The sequence below is a fragment of the Rhinatrema bivittatum genome, chromosome 4, assembly GCF_901001135.1.
Source record: "Rhinatrema bivittatum chromosome 4, aRhiBiv1.1, whole genome shotgun sequence".
NCBI classification, from domain to species: domain Eukaryota; kingdom Metazoa; phylum Chordata; class Amphibia; order Gymnophiona; family Rhinatrematidae; genus Rhinatrema; species Rhinatrema bivittatum.
This window is the reverse complement of record NC_042618.1, coordinates 274064923-274080898: the sequence shown is the minus strand read 5'-3', so window position 1 is coordinate 274080898 and position 15976 is coordinate 274064923. Positions and strand designations below refer to the sequence as shown.

The following is a 15976-nucleotide window of genomic DNA, read 5'->3' as shown; positions in this document are numbered from 1 at the left end:
TTTCCTGCATAAAAAAGAAAGAACATAAGAACTGTCATGCTGGGTCAGACCAAAGTGCATCAAACCCATCATCCTGTCTCTGACAGTGGCTGATCCATATCGCAAGAACCTAGTAGAGCCAATAAAATAGATCTAATTCCTGTTACTCACTCCCAGGAATAGCAATAGCTTTCCTTTCCTCCAGGAATTTGTCCAAACCTCTTTTAAACTTTACTTTGCTAGTCACCTTAATCACATCTTCTGGAAATAGATCCAATAGCTTGATAGTGCACTGAATGAACAAGTACTTTCTATGATTTGTTTTGAATCTACGGACTGTTAATTTCATGGATTGTCTTATTGTTTTAGCATTACTTGAAAGGGTAAATAACCATTTTTTATTTACCCATTTTACCTCATTCTTGATTTTATAAACTTCTATCATGTCTTCTCTCTCTTGTCCAAGCTGAAGAGCCCTAGTCTGGGTAGCCTTTCATCATAGGAGAGATTTTCTATCTTCTTTATCAATTTTGTCACCCTTCTCTTCATCTTTCTAGTTCTGCTATGTCTTCCTTGAGATGAGGTGACCAGAACTGCACACAATATTCAAGACGCAGTCGCAGCACGGCTCAATACAAAGTCAAAATAATATTTTCCATTTTATTCTCCATTCCTTATTTTGTCTTTTATGCAACACATCTTTATTTTGATTTTAAATGCATGTTGTTTTGTTTGGAGATGTGCTTCACGTAAAAATTTTGTGTCGGGCTTCGTTTCGGGGGCCCCCCCACGGGAATTTCACTTTTCCCTCGATTCAGGGTTGTTTTTTTTCAGGAGGCCCTGATTTTCGGGTTAGTGCGCACTATCAGGATTTAGTTCATGCTAACTCCCGTTAGCGCGCACTAAGGGGTAGATTTACAAAAAATGCGCGTTCGCGTACTTTTGTTGGCGCACCAGTCGCAAACAAAGGTACGCTGGATTTTAGTAGATACGCGCGTAGCCGCGCGTATCTGCTAAAATCCAGGATCGGCGTGCACAAGGCTGCCGATTTTGTGCAGCTGGCGCGCGCCGAGCCGTGCAGCCTGCCTCCGTTCCCTCCGAGGCCGCTCCGAAATCGGAGCGGCCTCGGAGGGAACTCGCTTTCGCCCTCCCCTCACCTTCCCCTCCCTTCCTCTATCTAACCCACCCCCCCGGCCCTATCTAACCCCCCCCTACCTTTGTCGGGGGATTTACGCCTCCCGGAGGGAGAAGTAAATCCCCGCGCGCCAGCAGGCCGCTAGTGCGCCGAGACGCAACCCGGGGGTGGTTCCGGAGGGCGCGGCCACGCCCCCGGACTGCCCCGGGCCGAAACCATGCCCCCGGGCCCGCCCCCAAAACGCCGCGCCGATCGGCCCTGCCCCCGACATGCCCCCGACACGCCCCCCTCGAAAAACCCCGGGACTTATGCGAGTCCCGGGGCTCTGCGCGCGCTGGCAGGCCTATGGAAAATAGGCGCGCCGGCGCGCAAGGCCCTGCTCGCGTAAATCCGCCCGGATTTACGCTAGCAGGGCTTTTAAAATCCGCCCCTAATTAAAAAATGATTTTTTTCCAAAATTTCGGAAAAAATGCAATCGTTTTTCAGTTCTCCTGAACCATTACAAATTAGGCAATTTCATTGACATTGCCTAATTCAGGAAAAACGATTGCACATCCCTAGTTTTGTATTGTTCTTGATTCAACTTGTGTATGTCATTTTCTTCACCGCATAGGCCTTTTTAGTGTTAGGCAGTTTATATAAATACAATAAACTGTAAATGTAAAATGGATAATTTTATTTTCTTTTTAGACCATTGCCATACACGCAGCTGAAAATGTCAACATATTGGGTGGATTTTAAGAGCCCTGCTCGCCTAAATCCGCCCAAAACCGGGCGGATTTAGGCGAGCAGGGCCCTGCGCGCCGGTGAGCCTATTTTACATAGGCCTACCGGTGCGCGCAGAGCCCCGGGACTCGCGTAAATCCCAGGGTTTTCGGAGGGGGGCGTGTCGGGGGCATGTCGGGGGCGGGGCCGAGCGCCGCTCCGTTTTCGGGGCGTGTCGGCAGCGTTTTGGGGGCGGGCCCGGGGGCGTGGTTACGGCCCGGGGCGGTCCGGGGGCGTGGCTGCGCCCTCCGTACCCGCCCCCAGGTCGCGTCCCGGCGCGCTAAGGGCTTGCTGGCGCGCGGGGATTTACGCCTCCCTCTGGGAGGCGTAAATCCCCCGACAAAGGTAAGGGGGGGGTTTAGACAGGGCCAGGGGGGTGGGTTAGCTAGAGGAAGGGAAGGGAAGGGGAGGGGAGGGGGTTAGAGGATTCCCTCCAAGGCCGCTCCGATTTCGGAGCGGCCTTGGAGGGAACGGGGGTAGGCTGCGCGGCTCGGCGCATGCCGGCTATACGTAATCGATAGCCTTGCGCGCGCCGATCCAGGATTTTAGCGGATACGCGCCACTACGCGCGTATCTACTAAAATCCCGCGTACTTTTGCTTGCGCCTGATGCGCCAGCAAAAGTACACGAACGCGCCGTGTTTGAAAATCTACCCCATTGTACACAAGGATTCCCAGGTCCTTTTACTGGGTAGTGATTCCCAGTACTAAAGTCAGTATCATGTACCTGTAGTTGGGATTATTTTTCCACATTAAATTTCATCTACTATTCAGTTGCCCAGTCTTCTAGTCTCACTTCTGCAGTTCCTCACAATTTGCTGCTATTTTAACAAATTTGAATAATTTTGTGTCATCTGTAAATTTGACCAACTCACTCATCATTCCTTTTTACAGATCATTTCTGTATATGTTAAACAGCACATGACCTAGTATTAATCCCTCTGGTACTCCACTAAAAACCTTTATCCATTTGGAAAACTGACTATTTATTCCTACCCTCTGTTTTTGGCCTTTTAACTAGTTACTAAACCACAACAGAACACTGCCTCATATCCCATGACTTTTTAATGTGTTTCCTTTATTGTAGGTTGTTTTGTTATGATATATTTTTTTACTTTTTTGTTTAATGTCCATTTAAATGTTATGTTTGTAGAAAGGTTTAGTACTTTCATTTTTATTATATTTAAATAAAAATTAATTTTTATCTTTCATTTTTTAAATATTTAAAAATATTTTATCTTTTTTAATTTATTCAATTTTTACTATTTTTTAGTTTTAGTTTATTCATTTCTATTATTTAATTTTTCAAATTGATATAAAATGATTACATTAATTTTTCCAATATGTAATTTCAATTATGAGCCACTACATTTATTACTAAATTGTTATAATTTTGTAGTTTAGAGTCCTACTCCCCTGATAGCCCCCTTAGATGCACAACTCTGAGGTTATAAACTGGTTAGGTCCTTTCTTTGGCACATTTTATATAAGAAAGTGCATCTATTATTGGGGGTATGTCTGTCTGTCCATCTATATGCATTTAGGAGGCTAGGGGTTGATACAGTCTGCACATGCATGTTCTGCAGTCTGAACACACAGTAGCATCAGAGACACTAAACAGTATAGCAGGCATGGAGCCCAGGCCCTGCTTTCTCAAGTGGAGGATTCAATAGGGAATCTGTGCAACATCGCAGACAGGGAGCCCATTCTCCATCTGTTAAATTGGAGATGACAATGGATGCAATGAGCAGTGCAGAGAGCAGGGAGTAAAGGCACTGCCTTCTAGAGCAGAAGAGAAGATACTAATGCAGGTGGTGAGAATGTGGAAGAGGGTGGGAGGTAAGAAATAAGGAGAAGGAGAGGGGCAGAAAAGGGTTGGAGAAAGAAGTGAAGGGATGAGGGTGGGAAAAATGTGAAGAAGAGGCTTGGGGAAAAAGGGAGCCAAAGACTATCAGCAAGTGGGCAGTGGAAAGTAGAAAGAGTGGACCATACCCACCCCACTCTACTCACTAACACCACACCCACTCAACCTACCCACGTAAGCAAAAATACTCCATACTAATCCCATGAATTCTTGAAGTCTGCTACTTTGTAGCCAAGACAAGGCTGCAGTTGAGCTGTAGGTACCTAAGAAAAGGCACTGAATAGGTACAAAGAGGGATGCTCATAAAGCAGCCTCTTCTCACCCAAGTCTGGATGCCTATCTTCAGCCTTTGCACCTTTTGTCCATGATCCTTTGGGAAAGCTGCTCCTGAGTGGTATGGATGGAGGGCACATCACGAAAGGGTTGGGAGTAACTTTTGGAATGATGCACATGGTGGTTAAGTCAATAGCCTTAATTTGCTTTGCTGCAATATGGCAAAGGCCATTACAGTCATTGCTATAGTTGATCTGTCTAAAAATGATTAGGCTTACCAAGGTTTCAGTATGTTCAACTGTCATCATGCTGTTGCTGCTTCTACAGGGTGCTTGTAGAGGGGGAATGACTGGATATTGGTATCCTTCAGACTCAGGGCAGGAAGATTTCCCTCCCTGGCATCAAGAAGATGCTAGAGCTGATTAAAGCATCATCTGATGCTAGATTTTCTTCTTTTTGACAGTCATCAGAGATGCCTACTTATGGTCTGTTTTTTCCTCTCTCAAAGCTATTTTTTTCTTTCACCTCTATTTTCTTTCATTATTTCAGTTAATATACCACTTGTAGTCTGAAGTAGCCAAACAGTTAACAAATAAAAAACCATACATAATTAACAAGAAGCAAAATAAAAACACAGTACAAAAATAATCACAAATAAATATGAAAAACACAATAGAATACCATAAAACAATAAAACCGAGAATAAAACAATAAAACCCAATTAAAACAGTTCATATAATATATACCATGCTTAGGCATATAGGAAATAGCATCCTTAAAACATAAAAAAACAGAGTTTACTAATTAAACTCCAACTAAATGAGCAGGTAACTTAAATTGGCAAAAATAACATAGGGCAATGAGTTCAACAAAAGTGAGAATTGGCAACTAAATGATAGCAGCTAGGAAGAGAGTACATCAAACTAGGTTGAGAGTACAATGTACAAATCTCATCTTTGTGTACCTTTCCTCACTCCAAATCACATCCAGTCTGCACTGATGTGTACTGTGTTGTTCATACTTCTGACTATGCATGTAAAACTGCCCCCCCAAACCTAGATCACCACCAAAATCTCACATTGAGTTACTAGATGCCCCTCCTACAGTGGTATAAAAAGTTGATTCATATGTGTGCCTCCCAAGACTCTCTCTCTCTCTCTCTCTCTCCTCTCTCAATGGGATTTGGGCTAAAAATTTCAAATCCTGTTTCGGGCATATTGCACAGCATAATGCCATGAGAAAAGGTGTAGTTATTTCTAGTGTTAAAATGTGTGTTATGATATTGCATGCAATGCTAAGTACCCCTCATTTCCATTTTCTCCTCCCATTTGGAAAAATTTTAAAATTTGCAATCGTATCTTGTGTTAAGAACATAAGATAAGAACATGCCATACTGGGTCAGACCAAGGGTCCATCAAGCCCAGCATCCTGTTTCCAACAGTGGCCAATCCAGGCTATAAAAACCTGGCAAGAACCCAAAACTAAGTCTATTCCATGCTACTGTTGTGTTATTTATCACGAGCGTTAGGGCCCTAACAGCTGTGATAAGGCCCTAACATGATTTGATGAATGACACCCCCCCCCCCCCCCCCCCCGCCCATGGTAACAGTTATTTGCAGAAGTTATAACCATTTTGACAATTTGCGACAAAATAAAGAAATGCACTAAGACCCATAAACCATGACAATCTAAAAAAGGACACAAGCAACAAATACCCCTAAGTAAATAAAAAGAAGATTGTACCAAGGCAGAAATTTGCTGAGACATATTCACCTCTGAACCAAGTTAAATTCCAAGATCATAAACAACCTCACTGTTCGATTTTCAAAGGCTTGCGTGTGCCAAAACCGGGAGATATGCACATGACTTGGACCCACAAGTGCCACGCATATTTTAAAAGGCCTGTGGGCACATACATATCTCCTAGTACGAGCATAAAAATGTTTTCTGAAAAAGGGGGAGGGCATGATCATGTTCTTGGCGGGGCATGGGCAGGACATAGGAGGGCCGGGACTGTACCATGAAATCAGCACATAAGTAGTTACGTACACAAGCACACGCCGGGGTCCCTTACCGTATAACTTTACTTCTGCTATGGACAGCGTGTAAGTTGTGTAACAAAAAAAAAGAGGCTAATCTGCGAGGTTTTAAAGCTCAGAGCTAATAGGATAAAAGGGAAGCAAGTTAGCTAGGGAGTTTAGGAAGTCCTTTCCTTTATTGGGATGAACTGGGAGTGAACTGGGAAAAAGGCCTAATGTGTCTCCACGCGTACCTACTAAAAATCTCTCCATTTATGTGCTCGAGACGGCATGTGTCAATATAAAATCGTTCACGCATGTATACATGGATAGCCTGTGCTATAAAATTGGTGTGTCCATGTGCGCGTTGGCAAACGCGTACTCATGTGCTCACCCGCGCAGGTCTTAAATTTTACTTCTCATTGAGAGGGATCACTAACCCTGACAAGATTTTTATGGATTAGTATGCATGCTAATAGTGCTCACATGCTACTGAGACTATTATTTACTGCATGTGCTGAAAATTCAGAGGGTAATTTTCAATAGTCTGCATAAGTCAGCATATATGTATGTAAGTTGGTGTTTCTGAAGTTACAGCAGTATTTTATAAACTGTGTGGTGGAAACCCAAAATTATGCACACAAATTTGTAATGCAGGAAAATGTATATTTTCCCTACCCGTTTTCTAAAAGAACGTGTCAAAACTGAGGACCCAGCTACAGCTGGGAAACCCCCAGAAGGGCAGCATTGGTCTTCAAGGCAGAGAGGATCTTCTGCTTGTATCAGCCACTTCCCCTGCAGGTTGAGCCCTTGGGTTCTAGCGGCCATATAGGCTGCGGCTGGAATCAAGGTATAGGCTGGAACTTGGAGGCACAGGCTGGAGAAAAGGACTGGATATGAAAGCAAGGCAGGGCTGGATACCGAGGCAAGGCAGGACTGGATACTGAGGCAAGGGCTTGGCACACGTGGAACTAGGCTAGATAGGCTCGGTAGATTGGGACAAGACAGGGCCTTGGCAATATAGGGATTGGATACCAGGAACAGGACTGGGCTAGACAAGGACAAGACTAGATATGACAGACAAAGACAGGACAGGGACAAGACAAAACAGAAAAAGGAAGACAGATGTCCGAATACAGTGGTTCAGAAGGCCCGTAGGCCACTAAGCATAAGGCCTGGAAGGCATACAGGGAGATATTAGGAGGCAAGGCTGGAAGGCCCAGAAGCCACCAGACTAGGTAAGGCAAGGTTGGAAGGTTCAGATGCCACCGGACTAGGCAAGGTAGAGCTGGAAGGCCAGAGGCCACCAGTCTAGGCAAGGCAGAGTTGGAAGGTTCAGAGGCCACTGGACCAAGCAAGGTAGAGCTGGAAGGCCAGAAGTCACCGGACTAATCAAGGCATAGCTGGCAGACTCAGAGGCCACTGGACAAGGCAAGGCAGAGCTGTAAAGCATAGAGGCCACAAGTCTAGACAAGGCAGAGCTGGAAGACCCAGAGTCCTCAGGATTAGACAAGGCTGGAAGGCCACAGGACTATGCAAAACTGAGCTAGAAGGCTCGGAGGCCACAAAGCAATACAAGGGAGGCTGTATAGCAGGCTGGATTCTAACAGTACATGCATATATTTTATGCATGTCATTGTAACATGTGCGTAATGATCTCGAGTTATGTGCAGAGTCATGTATTTTATATAAAGAACGTGCATACTCTGCATATAAAAATACTTGTGCACATGCTTGCAATCATCCAGAGACTCCAGCATGTTACCTTGACTGCCCAGATTCCACCCCCTCCCATCAAAAAAATAACTGCTGATAAAAGACAAGTGCAATTTCACTTCTGCAGTTTAATTAGTGGATATGAAACTGTATGGACAAATTTGGTAATGAATGCATGTACTGTTATGGTACTGGACCCTTGACCGGGGGCGAGAGATGACACCCACCTGCAGTACTCAGGTGAACTCGTCTCCGGAAGGTGGAAGATCAGCAACACGGCCTTGTGACGGCGTCCATGGAGAGGCGGCAGGTATGCAGTCCGGGTTCCAGGCTAGGAGCAAGGCAGGCGGAAAGCAGGCACAGTCCGAATTCCAGACGAAAGTTGAGGCAGGAAGCAAACTGGCACAGTCCAGGTTCCAGGCAAGGGTAGAGTCAGGCAGCAGGCAACACGGTCCAGATTCCAGGCAAGGGTCAAGGCAGGCGGCAAGCAACACGGTCCAGATTCCAGGCAAGGATCAAGGCAGGCGGTAAGCAACACAGTCCAGATTCCAGGCAAGGGTCAAGGCAGGCGGCAAGCAACACAGTCCAGATTCCAGGCAAGGGTCAAGGCAGGCGGCAGGCAACACGGTCCAGATTCCAGGCAAGGGTCAAGGCAGACGGCAGGCAACACGGTCCAGATTCCACGCAAGGGTCAAGGCAGGCGGCAGGCAACACGGTTCAGTTTCCAGGCAAGGGTCAAGCAGGCAGCAAACAACACGGTCCAGATTCCAGGCAAGGGTCAAGGCAGGCAGCAGGCAACACGGTTCAGTTTCCAGGCAAGGGTCAAGCAGGCAGCTAACGGGCAAAGTCCAAGTTCCAAGCAGGGGTCGGGGCAGGCGGCAAGCAGCAAGGTCCAAGTCAATCCAAAGTCAAACCAGAAATCACGGAGAAGCAGAGAAACACAGCCAAACCACAGGAACCTGTTGCGAAGGCGTCCTAACCTTCACTGAGGGAGTTTAAATCTCCCTCACAGATGACGTCATCTTCCGGGGCTGGCCTCGATTCCACGTCGCGGCCCCCTTAAGAGGCGGGGCCAGCCGCAGCTTCCCCGACGCTGCTCCCTGACATCCCCATGATGTCGCGCCGCAGCCCGTGCGCTGCTGCCCATCGCAAGGGGGAACTCGGGCTGGCCGTGTGGAGGAGGTAGGGAGGTCTGGCCGCGGGTGAGCGCGACCGGGCCTCACAACAGTACCCCCCCTCTTACGCTCCCTCCTGTACAGGCCCGGCTTGTTGGGATGCATAAGATGAAAGTGGCGAAGTAATGACTTATCCAATACATTTACCGCAGGTTCCCAGAAGTTCTCCTCTGGACCAAACCCCTCCCAAGCGATCAAATACTCCCATCATCTATGGTTACAGCGAATATCCAGAATTTCCCGTACTTGATAGATGGGATCCTCATCAGACTCGACGGAAGGAGATTGACGTGGAGTATCATGGAACGAAGAAGAAACCAGAGGTTTAAGCAGGGAGACGTGAAAGGAATTGTGAATACGAAGACTGGTGGGAAGTCGCAGTCGATAAGTTACAGGACCCAGCCATCTACTGATGAGGAATGGTCCGATGTACCTGGGAACGAGTCGCATGGAGGGGACCCGGAGGCGTAAATGATGGGTGGAGAGCCAAACCCGGTCTCCCGCATTGAATTGCGGAGCGGGACGACGATGCTTGTCAGACACCTGTTTCGCAGTCTCGGCCGCCTGGCGAAGACGAGCATTGATGACCTCCCAGAGTTCATGGAGCTGCTGTGCCGACAGTTGGGCTGCTGGAGAAGCCACAGTAAGAGGTAGAGGTAGTGGAGGCCATGGTTGTTTACCAAAAACAATCTGACATGGAGATTGTCCAGTGGCCGAGTGTATATGGGAGTTATGTGAAAATTCGGCCCAGGGTAGTAGGGTGGCCCAATCATCTTGGCGATGGTTCACAAAAAGGCGTAAGAACATTTTCAAACCTCTATTGACGCGTTCCCTTGCGGGTGAAAAGCTGTGGTAAAATCTAATTGTATGCCAAATTTCTTGCAGAGCGCGTTCCAATATTTGGCCGTGAATTGAGGGCCTCTATCAGAGGTTATATGAAGAGGAAGTCCATGGAAGCGGAAAATATGCAGAGAGAATAGATCAGCCAATTCAGGAGCAGTTGGCAACTTGGGTAAAGGCACAAAGTGTACCATTTTAGAGAACCGGTCGACTATGACACATATTACCTGATTTCCGCCAGATAGAGGGAGATCAACTACAAAGTCCGTGGATATGTGGGTCCAGGGTTCTTGAGGAGGTGGAAGGGGCTGGAGTAGGCCACAGGGTCGAGCAGGTAATGGTTTTTGCTGAGCACACTTTGGGCATGAAGTAACGTAGGCCCGCACATCCCCCTTCATCTGAGGCCACCAATAGTAGCGAGATAGCAGCTCCAAGGTACGTGCTCTCCCAGGGTGGCCTGCCGAGAGACAGTCATGTGCCCAGGAAAGCACCTTGGGGCGAAGTCGAAGTGGTACTACCGTCTTCCCAGGGGGTACAGTCTCGGTAGAAGCAAGCATCAGCTTGGCTGGGTCTATAATATAGTTAAGAGTTTCTTGTGTGTCTTCTGTCTCATAAGATCAAGAAAGTGCGTCCGCGCGACTATTCTTGGCCGCTGGACGATATCGTAGTACAAAGTCAAACCGCGAAAAGAATAATGACCAGCGGGCTTGGCGAGGGTTGAGGCGCTGGGCTCTGTTGAGATATTCTAAATTCTTGTGGTCGGTATATACCATAATGGTATGTTGTGCCCCTTCTAACCATTGTCTCCATTCCTCGAAAGCCATCTTAATGGCCAACAACTCTTTATCACCGATTCCATAATTCTTCTTGGCGGGAGAAAATTTCTGGGAGAAGTAAGAGCAGGGAAATAAGACGCCTCGATCCGAATGTTGACTGAGGACTGCTCCGACCGCCACTTCGGAGGCATCTACCTCCACTATGAATGGCCGAATGGGGTCCGGATGGTGGAGGCACGGTTCTTGTAGGAAGGCAGTCTTGAGACTTTCAAATGCTTGTACGGCTTCACAGGGCCACTTCTTGGTGTCAGCTCCCTTCTTGGTCAGAGCAGTAATCGGTGCTACAATGTGAGAGTAATGTGGAATAAAGTTCCGGTAAAAACTGGAAAAGCCGTTGTATCGCCCGAAGCCCCACAGGTCGTGGCCAGTCTCGAATACTGGCCACCTTCTCCGGGTCCATTTGAAACCCTGTGGTAGACACAATAAATCCCAAAAAGGGTAAAGACTGCCTCTCGAAGAGACACTTTTCCAGTTTCACGAATAAGTGATTTTCTCTTAGACGTTGTAGAACTTGTCTAACATCCTTGCGATGAGTAGCCAGATCCTTCGAGTAGATAAGAATATCGTCCAGATAAATGATCACCTGTTTATACAACATGTCCCGAAACACTTCATTCATTAAATTCTGGAAGACCGCAGGTGCATTACACAGGCCAAATGGCATGACAGGGTACTCATAGTGGCCACTACGGGTATTAAATGCGGTCTTCCACTCGTCTCCAGGCTTAATTCGGACCAGATTATAGGCACAATGTAAATCAAGTTTAGAAAAGATTCTTGCTCCGTGCAACTGATCGAGTAATTCAGGTATCAGAGGGAGAGGTATCGATCCTTGCGAGTGATAGCGTTGAGCCCTCTGTAGTCAATGCAAGGTCTCAAGGACCCGTCCTTTTTAGGTACGAAGAAGAACCCTGCCCCTGCAGGGGACGTAGAGGGACAGATGAACCCTCGTTCGAGGTTTTCTTTAATATATTCTGACATGGCCTGTGATTCTGGACCAGAGAGAGGGTAAATCCGCCCCCTGGGTGGACTGGTATTGGGAAGTAAGTTGATGGCACAGTTGAACCTTCGATGGCAAGGAAGGATCTCAGCTTTCTCTTTAGAGAAGACGTCCATGAACTCGGAGCATTGAGGTGGTACTGGTAACCTGGTAGTTATTACCGGTATCACTGGTTGGGGTTTCCGTTGGATACAGGTCCCCAGGCAGTTGGGGACCCAGGCAGCAATCTGGAGGGTCCTCCAGTCAATGGTAGGAGAGTGTCTTTGTAACCAGGGCAAGCCTAGTACTACAGGGTGCACAGCTTTCTCCAAGATAAAGAAGGTTATCTCCTCATGGTGAAGGATCCCAGTCTGGAGTGATATGGGAGCAGTACAAGAGGTAACCCATCCGGGAAGGTTCTCACTTTGGACAGATGAAATGAATAATGGCGTCTTGCGAGGACATACTGGGAGCTGTAGCTGGTGGACAAATTCGGCCAGGATAAAGTTCCCTCCGGCTCCGGAATCAACCAGAGCCTGAGTGGTGAAGGACCCTTGCTCACATTGCAAAGATACTGGAACTACGAAATGAGGAGCTAGATTACTCCCTAGGGTCTGCTCCTCAGAGACACCTAGGATCGGTAGTTTCCCGGGCGCTCCGGGCACTGAGCCAGAAGATGTCCTCTGTTGCCGCAATACAAACACAGTCCCATCCTTCTCCGGCGTTGCTTTTCCTCCGCAGTCAACCGACTTCTTCCCAACTGCATAGGTTCCTCTCTGGTCTCTGCTGGAGCTTCAGAAGTTGTAGGAACAACCAAAGGACGAGAGAAGTTTGGAGCCAAGGGAACCAGGCGTCGAGGTGGTCTCGCTTCCTTGGCGCGCTGTTGTAAACGTCAGTCTATACGGCCTGCCAGGTCAATAAGCGCGTCCAGGTCCTCCGGAAGCTCCCGGCCAGCGAGTTCGTCTTTGATGCGGGGTGATAACCCTTCCAGAAAAATGCCCCGTAGATAGTCCGGATGCCATCCTAGTTCTGAGGCGAGGGTGCGAAAATCAATCGCAAAGTCTGCCAAAGTGCGGGTACCTTGTCGCAGGTTACGAAGTTCTGAAGATGCTGTGGAATGCCGTCCTGGCTCGTCAAACACCTGGCGAAAGGTTTGAACAAATCTGGACAAGTCATTCAAAATGGGATCCCCTCTCTCCCAGAGGGGAGAAGCCCAGGCCATGACCTTCCCATCAAGCAGAGAAATGATGAAGGAAGCCTTCATCTGGTCAGTAGGGAATTGCTGCTCTTGCAGAGAAAATCTGATGAAGCATTGGTTCAGGAAACCGAAGCAGAAGTACTTGGAAGGGTAGGTGCAGGAGCGGCCGCCTCGGCTCCATGAGCAGAATCAAGATGACGGACCAGCCGTTCCACAGTGGCAGTTAACGCCTCCAGACTCTGCTGCTGTTGCTGCATCAGCTGCTGGGCAAGGCTTGGAATAGCCTGGAGACCAGACAAATCCACCAGGTCCATGGCCTTCGCAATCTGTTATGGTACTGGACCCTTGACCCGGTGCGAGAGATGACACCCACCTACAGTACTCAGGTGAACTCGTCTCCGGAAGGTGGAAGTTCTGCAACACGGCCTTGTCATGGCGTCCTTGGAGATGCGGCAGGTACGCAGTCCGGGTTCCAGGCTAGGAGCAAGGCAGGCGGAAAGCAGGCACAGTCCGAATTCCAGACGAAAGTCGAGGCAGGCAGCAAACTGGCACAGTCCAGGTTCCAGGCAAGGGTCGAGGCAGGCGGCAGGCAACACGGTCCAGATTCCAGGCAAGGGTCAAGGCAGGCGGCAAGCAACACGGTCCAGATTCCAGGCAAGGGTCAAGGCAGAGGGCAAGCAACACGGTCCAGATTCCAGGCAAGGGTCAAGGCAGGCGGCAGGCAACACAGTTCAGTTTCCAGGCAAGGGTCAAGCAGGCAGCAAACAACACGGTCCAGATTCCAGGCAATGGTCAAGGCAGGCGGCAGGCAACACAGTTCAGTTTCCAGGCAAGGGTCAAGCAGGCAGTAAACAACACGGTCCAGATTCCAGGCAAGGGTCAAGGCAGGCGGCAGGCAACACGGTTCAGTTTCCAGGCAAGGGTCAAGCAGGCAGCAAACGGGCAAAGTCCAAGTTCCAAGCAGGGGTCAGCGCAGGCGGCAAGCAGCAAGGTCCAAGTCAATCCAAAGTCAGACCAGAAATCACGGAGAAGCAGAGAAACACAGCCAAACCACAGGAACCTGTTGCGAAGGCATCCTAACCTTCACTAAGGGAGTTTAAATCTCCCTCGCAGATGACGTCATTTTCCGGGGCCGGCCTCGATTCTACGTCGCGGCCCCCTTAAGAGGCGGGGCCAGCCGCGGCTTCCCCGACGCTGCTCCCTGAATTCCCCATGCCGTAGCGCCGCGGCCCGTGCGATGCTGCCCACCGCGAGGGGGAACTCAGGCTGGCCGTGTGGAGGAGGTAGGGAGGTCTGGCCGCGGGTGAGCGTAACTGGGCCTCACAACATGTACACCACTTACAAAACAGCAACTTGTGCACAAACTTCCAAAACCTGCTTTGGAACACCCCTAAACTGCCCCATTTTTCCCACTTTCATATTTATGCATGATACTGATAGTATGCACATACTTTAAACTCTTGCGAAATATTGCTTATGGGGCGGATTTTCAGAGCCCTGCTCGCGTAAATCCGCCCAAAACCAGGCGGATTTACGCGAGCAGGGCCCTGCGCGCCGGGAAGCCTATTTTACATAGGCCTCCCGGCGCGCGCAGAGCCCCGGGACTCGCGTAAGTCCCGGGGTTCTCGGAGGGGGGCTTGTCGGGGGCGTGTCGGGGGGCGGGCCCGGTCGTCGCGGCGTTCCGGGGGCGTGTCGGCAGCGTTTTGGGGGCGGGTACGGGGGCGTGGCTACGGCCCGGGGGCGTGGCCGCGCCCTCCGTACCCGCCCCCAGGTCGCGGCCCGGCGCGCAGCAGGCCCGCTGGCGCGCGGGGATTTACGTCTCCCTCCGGGAGGCGTAAATCCCCCGACAAAGGTAAGGGGGGGGTGTAGACAGGGCCGGGTGGGTGGGTTAGGTAGGGGAAGGGAGGGTAAGGTGAGGGGAGGGCAAAGGAAAGTTCCCTCCGAGGCCGCTCCGATTTCGGAGCGGCCTTGGAGGGAACGGGGGGAGGCAGCGCGGCTCGGCGCGCGCAGGCTATACAAAATCGATAGCCTTGCGCGCGCCGATCCAGGATTTTAGTGGATACGCGCGGCTCCGCGCGTATCTACTAAAATCCAGCGTACTTTTGCTTGAGTCTGATGCGCAAGCAAAAGTAGGCTGATCGCGCTTCTTTTAAAATCTACCCCTATGTGAATAACTAAACAATTTTACAAATGTAAACATTTTGAAAATTTACCCCTCAGTGCATTGTACTTTAAGTGATGTTTTAGCAAGTGCATTACATTTTGAAGTATGCACATGCTAAAAAATGTTACCAGAAGTGTTAGTGCATAAACCTCTTTATGTGGACATTAAAAATCATGCACAAAAGAAAATGTGGCCAAAAGGGAAGATATATGAATACCCTACCATACATCAGAATTCACAAAAATCATACTAGTATTAGGGATCAATAAAATATATATCTCTAGAGAAAAAAGGACATTATGTAAACTATTTCCTTTAACCTATACATCATAATATTTGATTAATTACCTTCAAATAATGCTACAAAATCAAGATAACTCAGTCCTTTATTTGTGAATCCTAGTTTTTCAGTGAGTAAATTAAATTGGTAGTCATCCATATACATCTCATGGTCTTCTAGAATCTACAAAAATAAAAGAACAAAAAAATAGATAGCTATGATAAATGCGCCTTTTCCATTGCGACATTCTTCATTTAGGTATCTTTAAAAACTGAGTCTACATCGATGAATTTTACATAACAGGACCCATGCTTTTGATATATCTTATTACACAATTCTGCCTCAAAACTGTGGGCCAGATTTCAGTACATACGCACGGGCATAGATTTGTGCGCACAAACTGGCACGCACAAATCTACGCCCGATTTTATAACATGTGTATGCAGCCGCTCGCATGTTATAAAATCCAGGGTCGGCACGCGCAAGGGGGTGCACACTTGTGCACCTTGCACGCACCGAGCCCTAGGGGAGCCCCAATGGCTTTCCCTGTTCCCTCCACCACCACCACCCCCACCTTCCCCTCCCTTCCCCTACCTAACCCGCCCCCCAGCCCTACTAAACCCCCGTGACCTTTATTTTAGAAGATGCCAGCACTCGATCCCCCAGCCTAGCGGCCCTACAAAGGCCTCTGGCCATGCCCCCGCCCCGGTCTGCCCACACCCGCCCCTTTTTTCAAGCCCTGGGACATACGCACG

The 15976-nt window shown here is 48.7% G+C and overlaps 1 protein-coding gene across 1 annotated transcript in view; it reads right to left on the bottom strand.

Annotated features, from left to right (window-relative positions):
- The window catches only part of EFCAB6 (EF-hand calcium binding domain 6), a 958412-nt gene that overhangs the window by 633983 nt on the left and 308453 nt on the right, over window positions 1–15976 (bottom strand). Inside the window, exon 10 of the mRNA XM_029597490.1 lies at window positions 15290–15404. Within this exon, the coding sequence (XP_029453350.1) occupies window positions 15290–15404 (115 nt within the window). The remainder of the gene's footprint in view (window positions 1–15289; window positions 15405–15976) is intronic.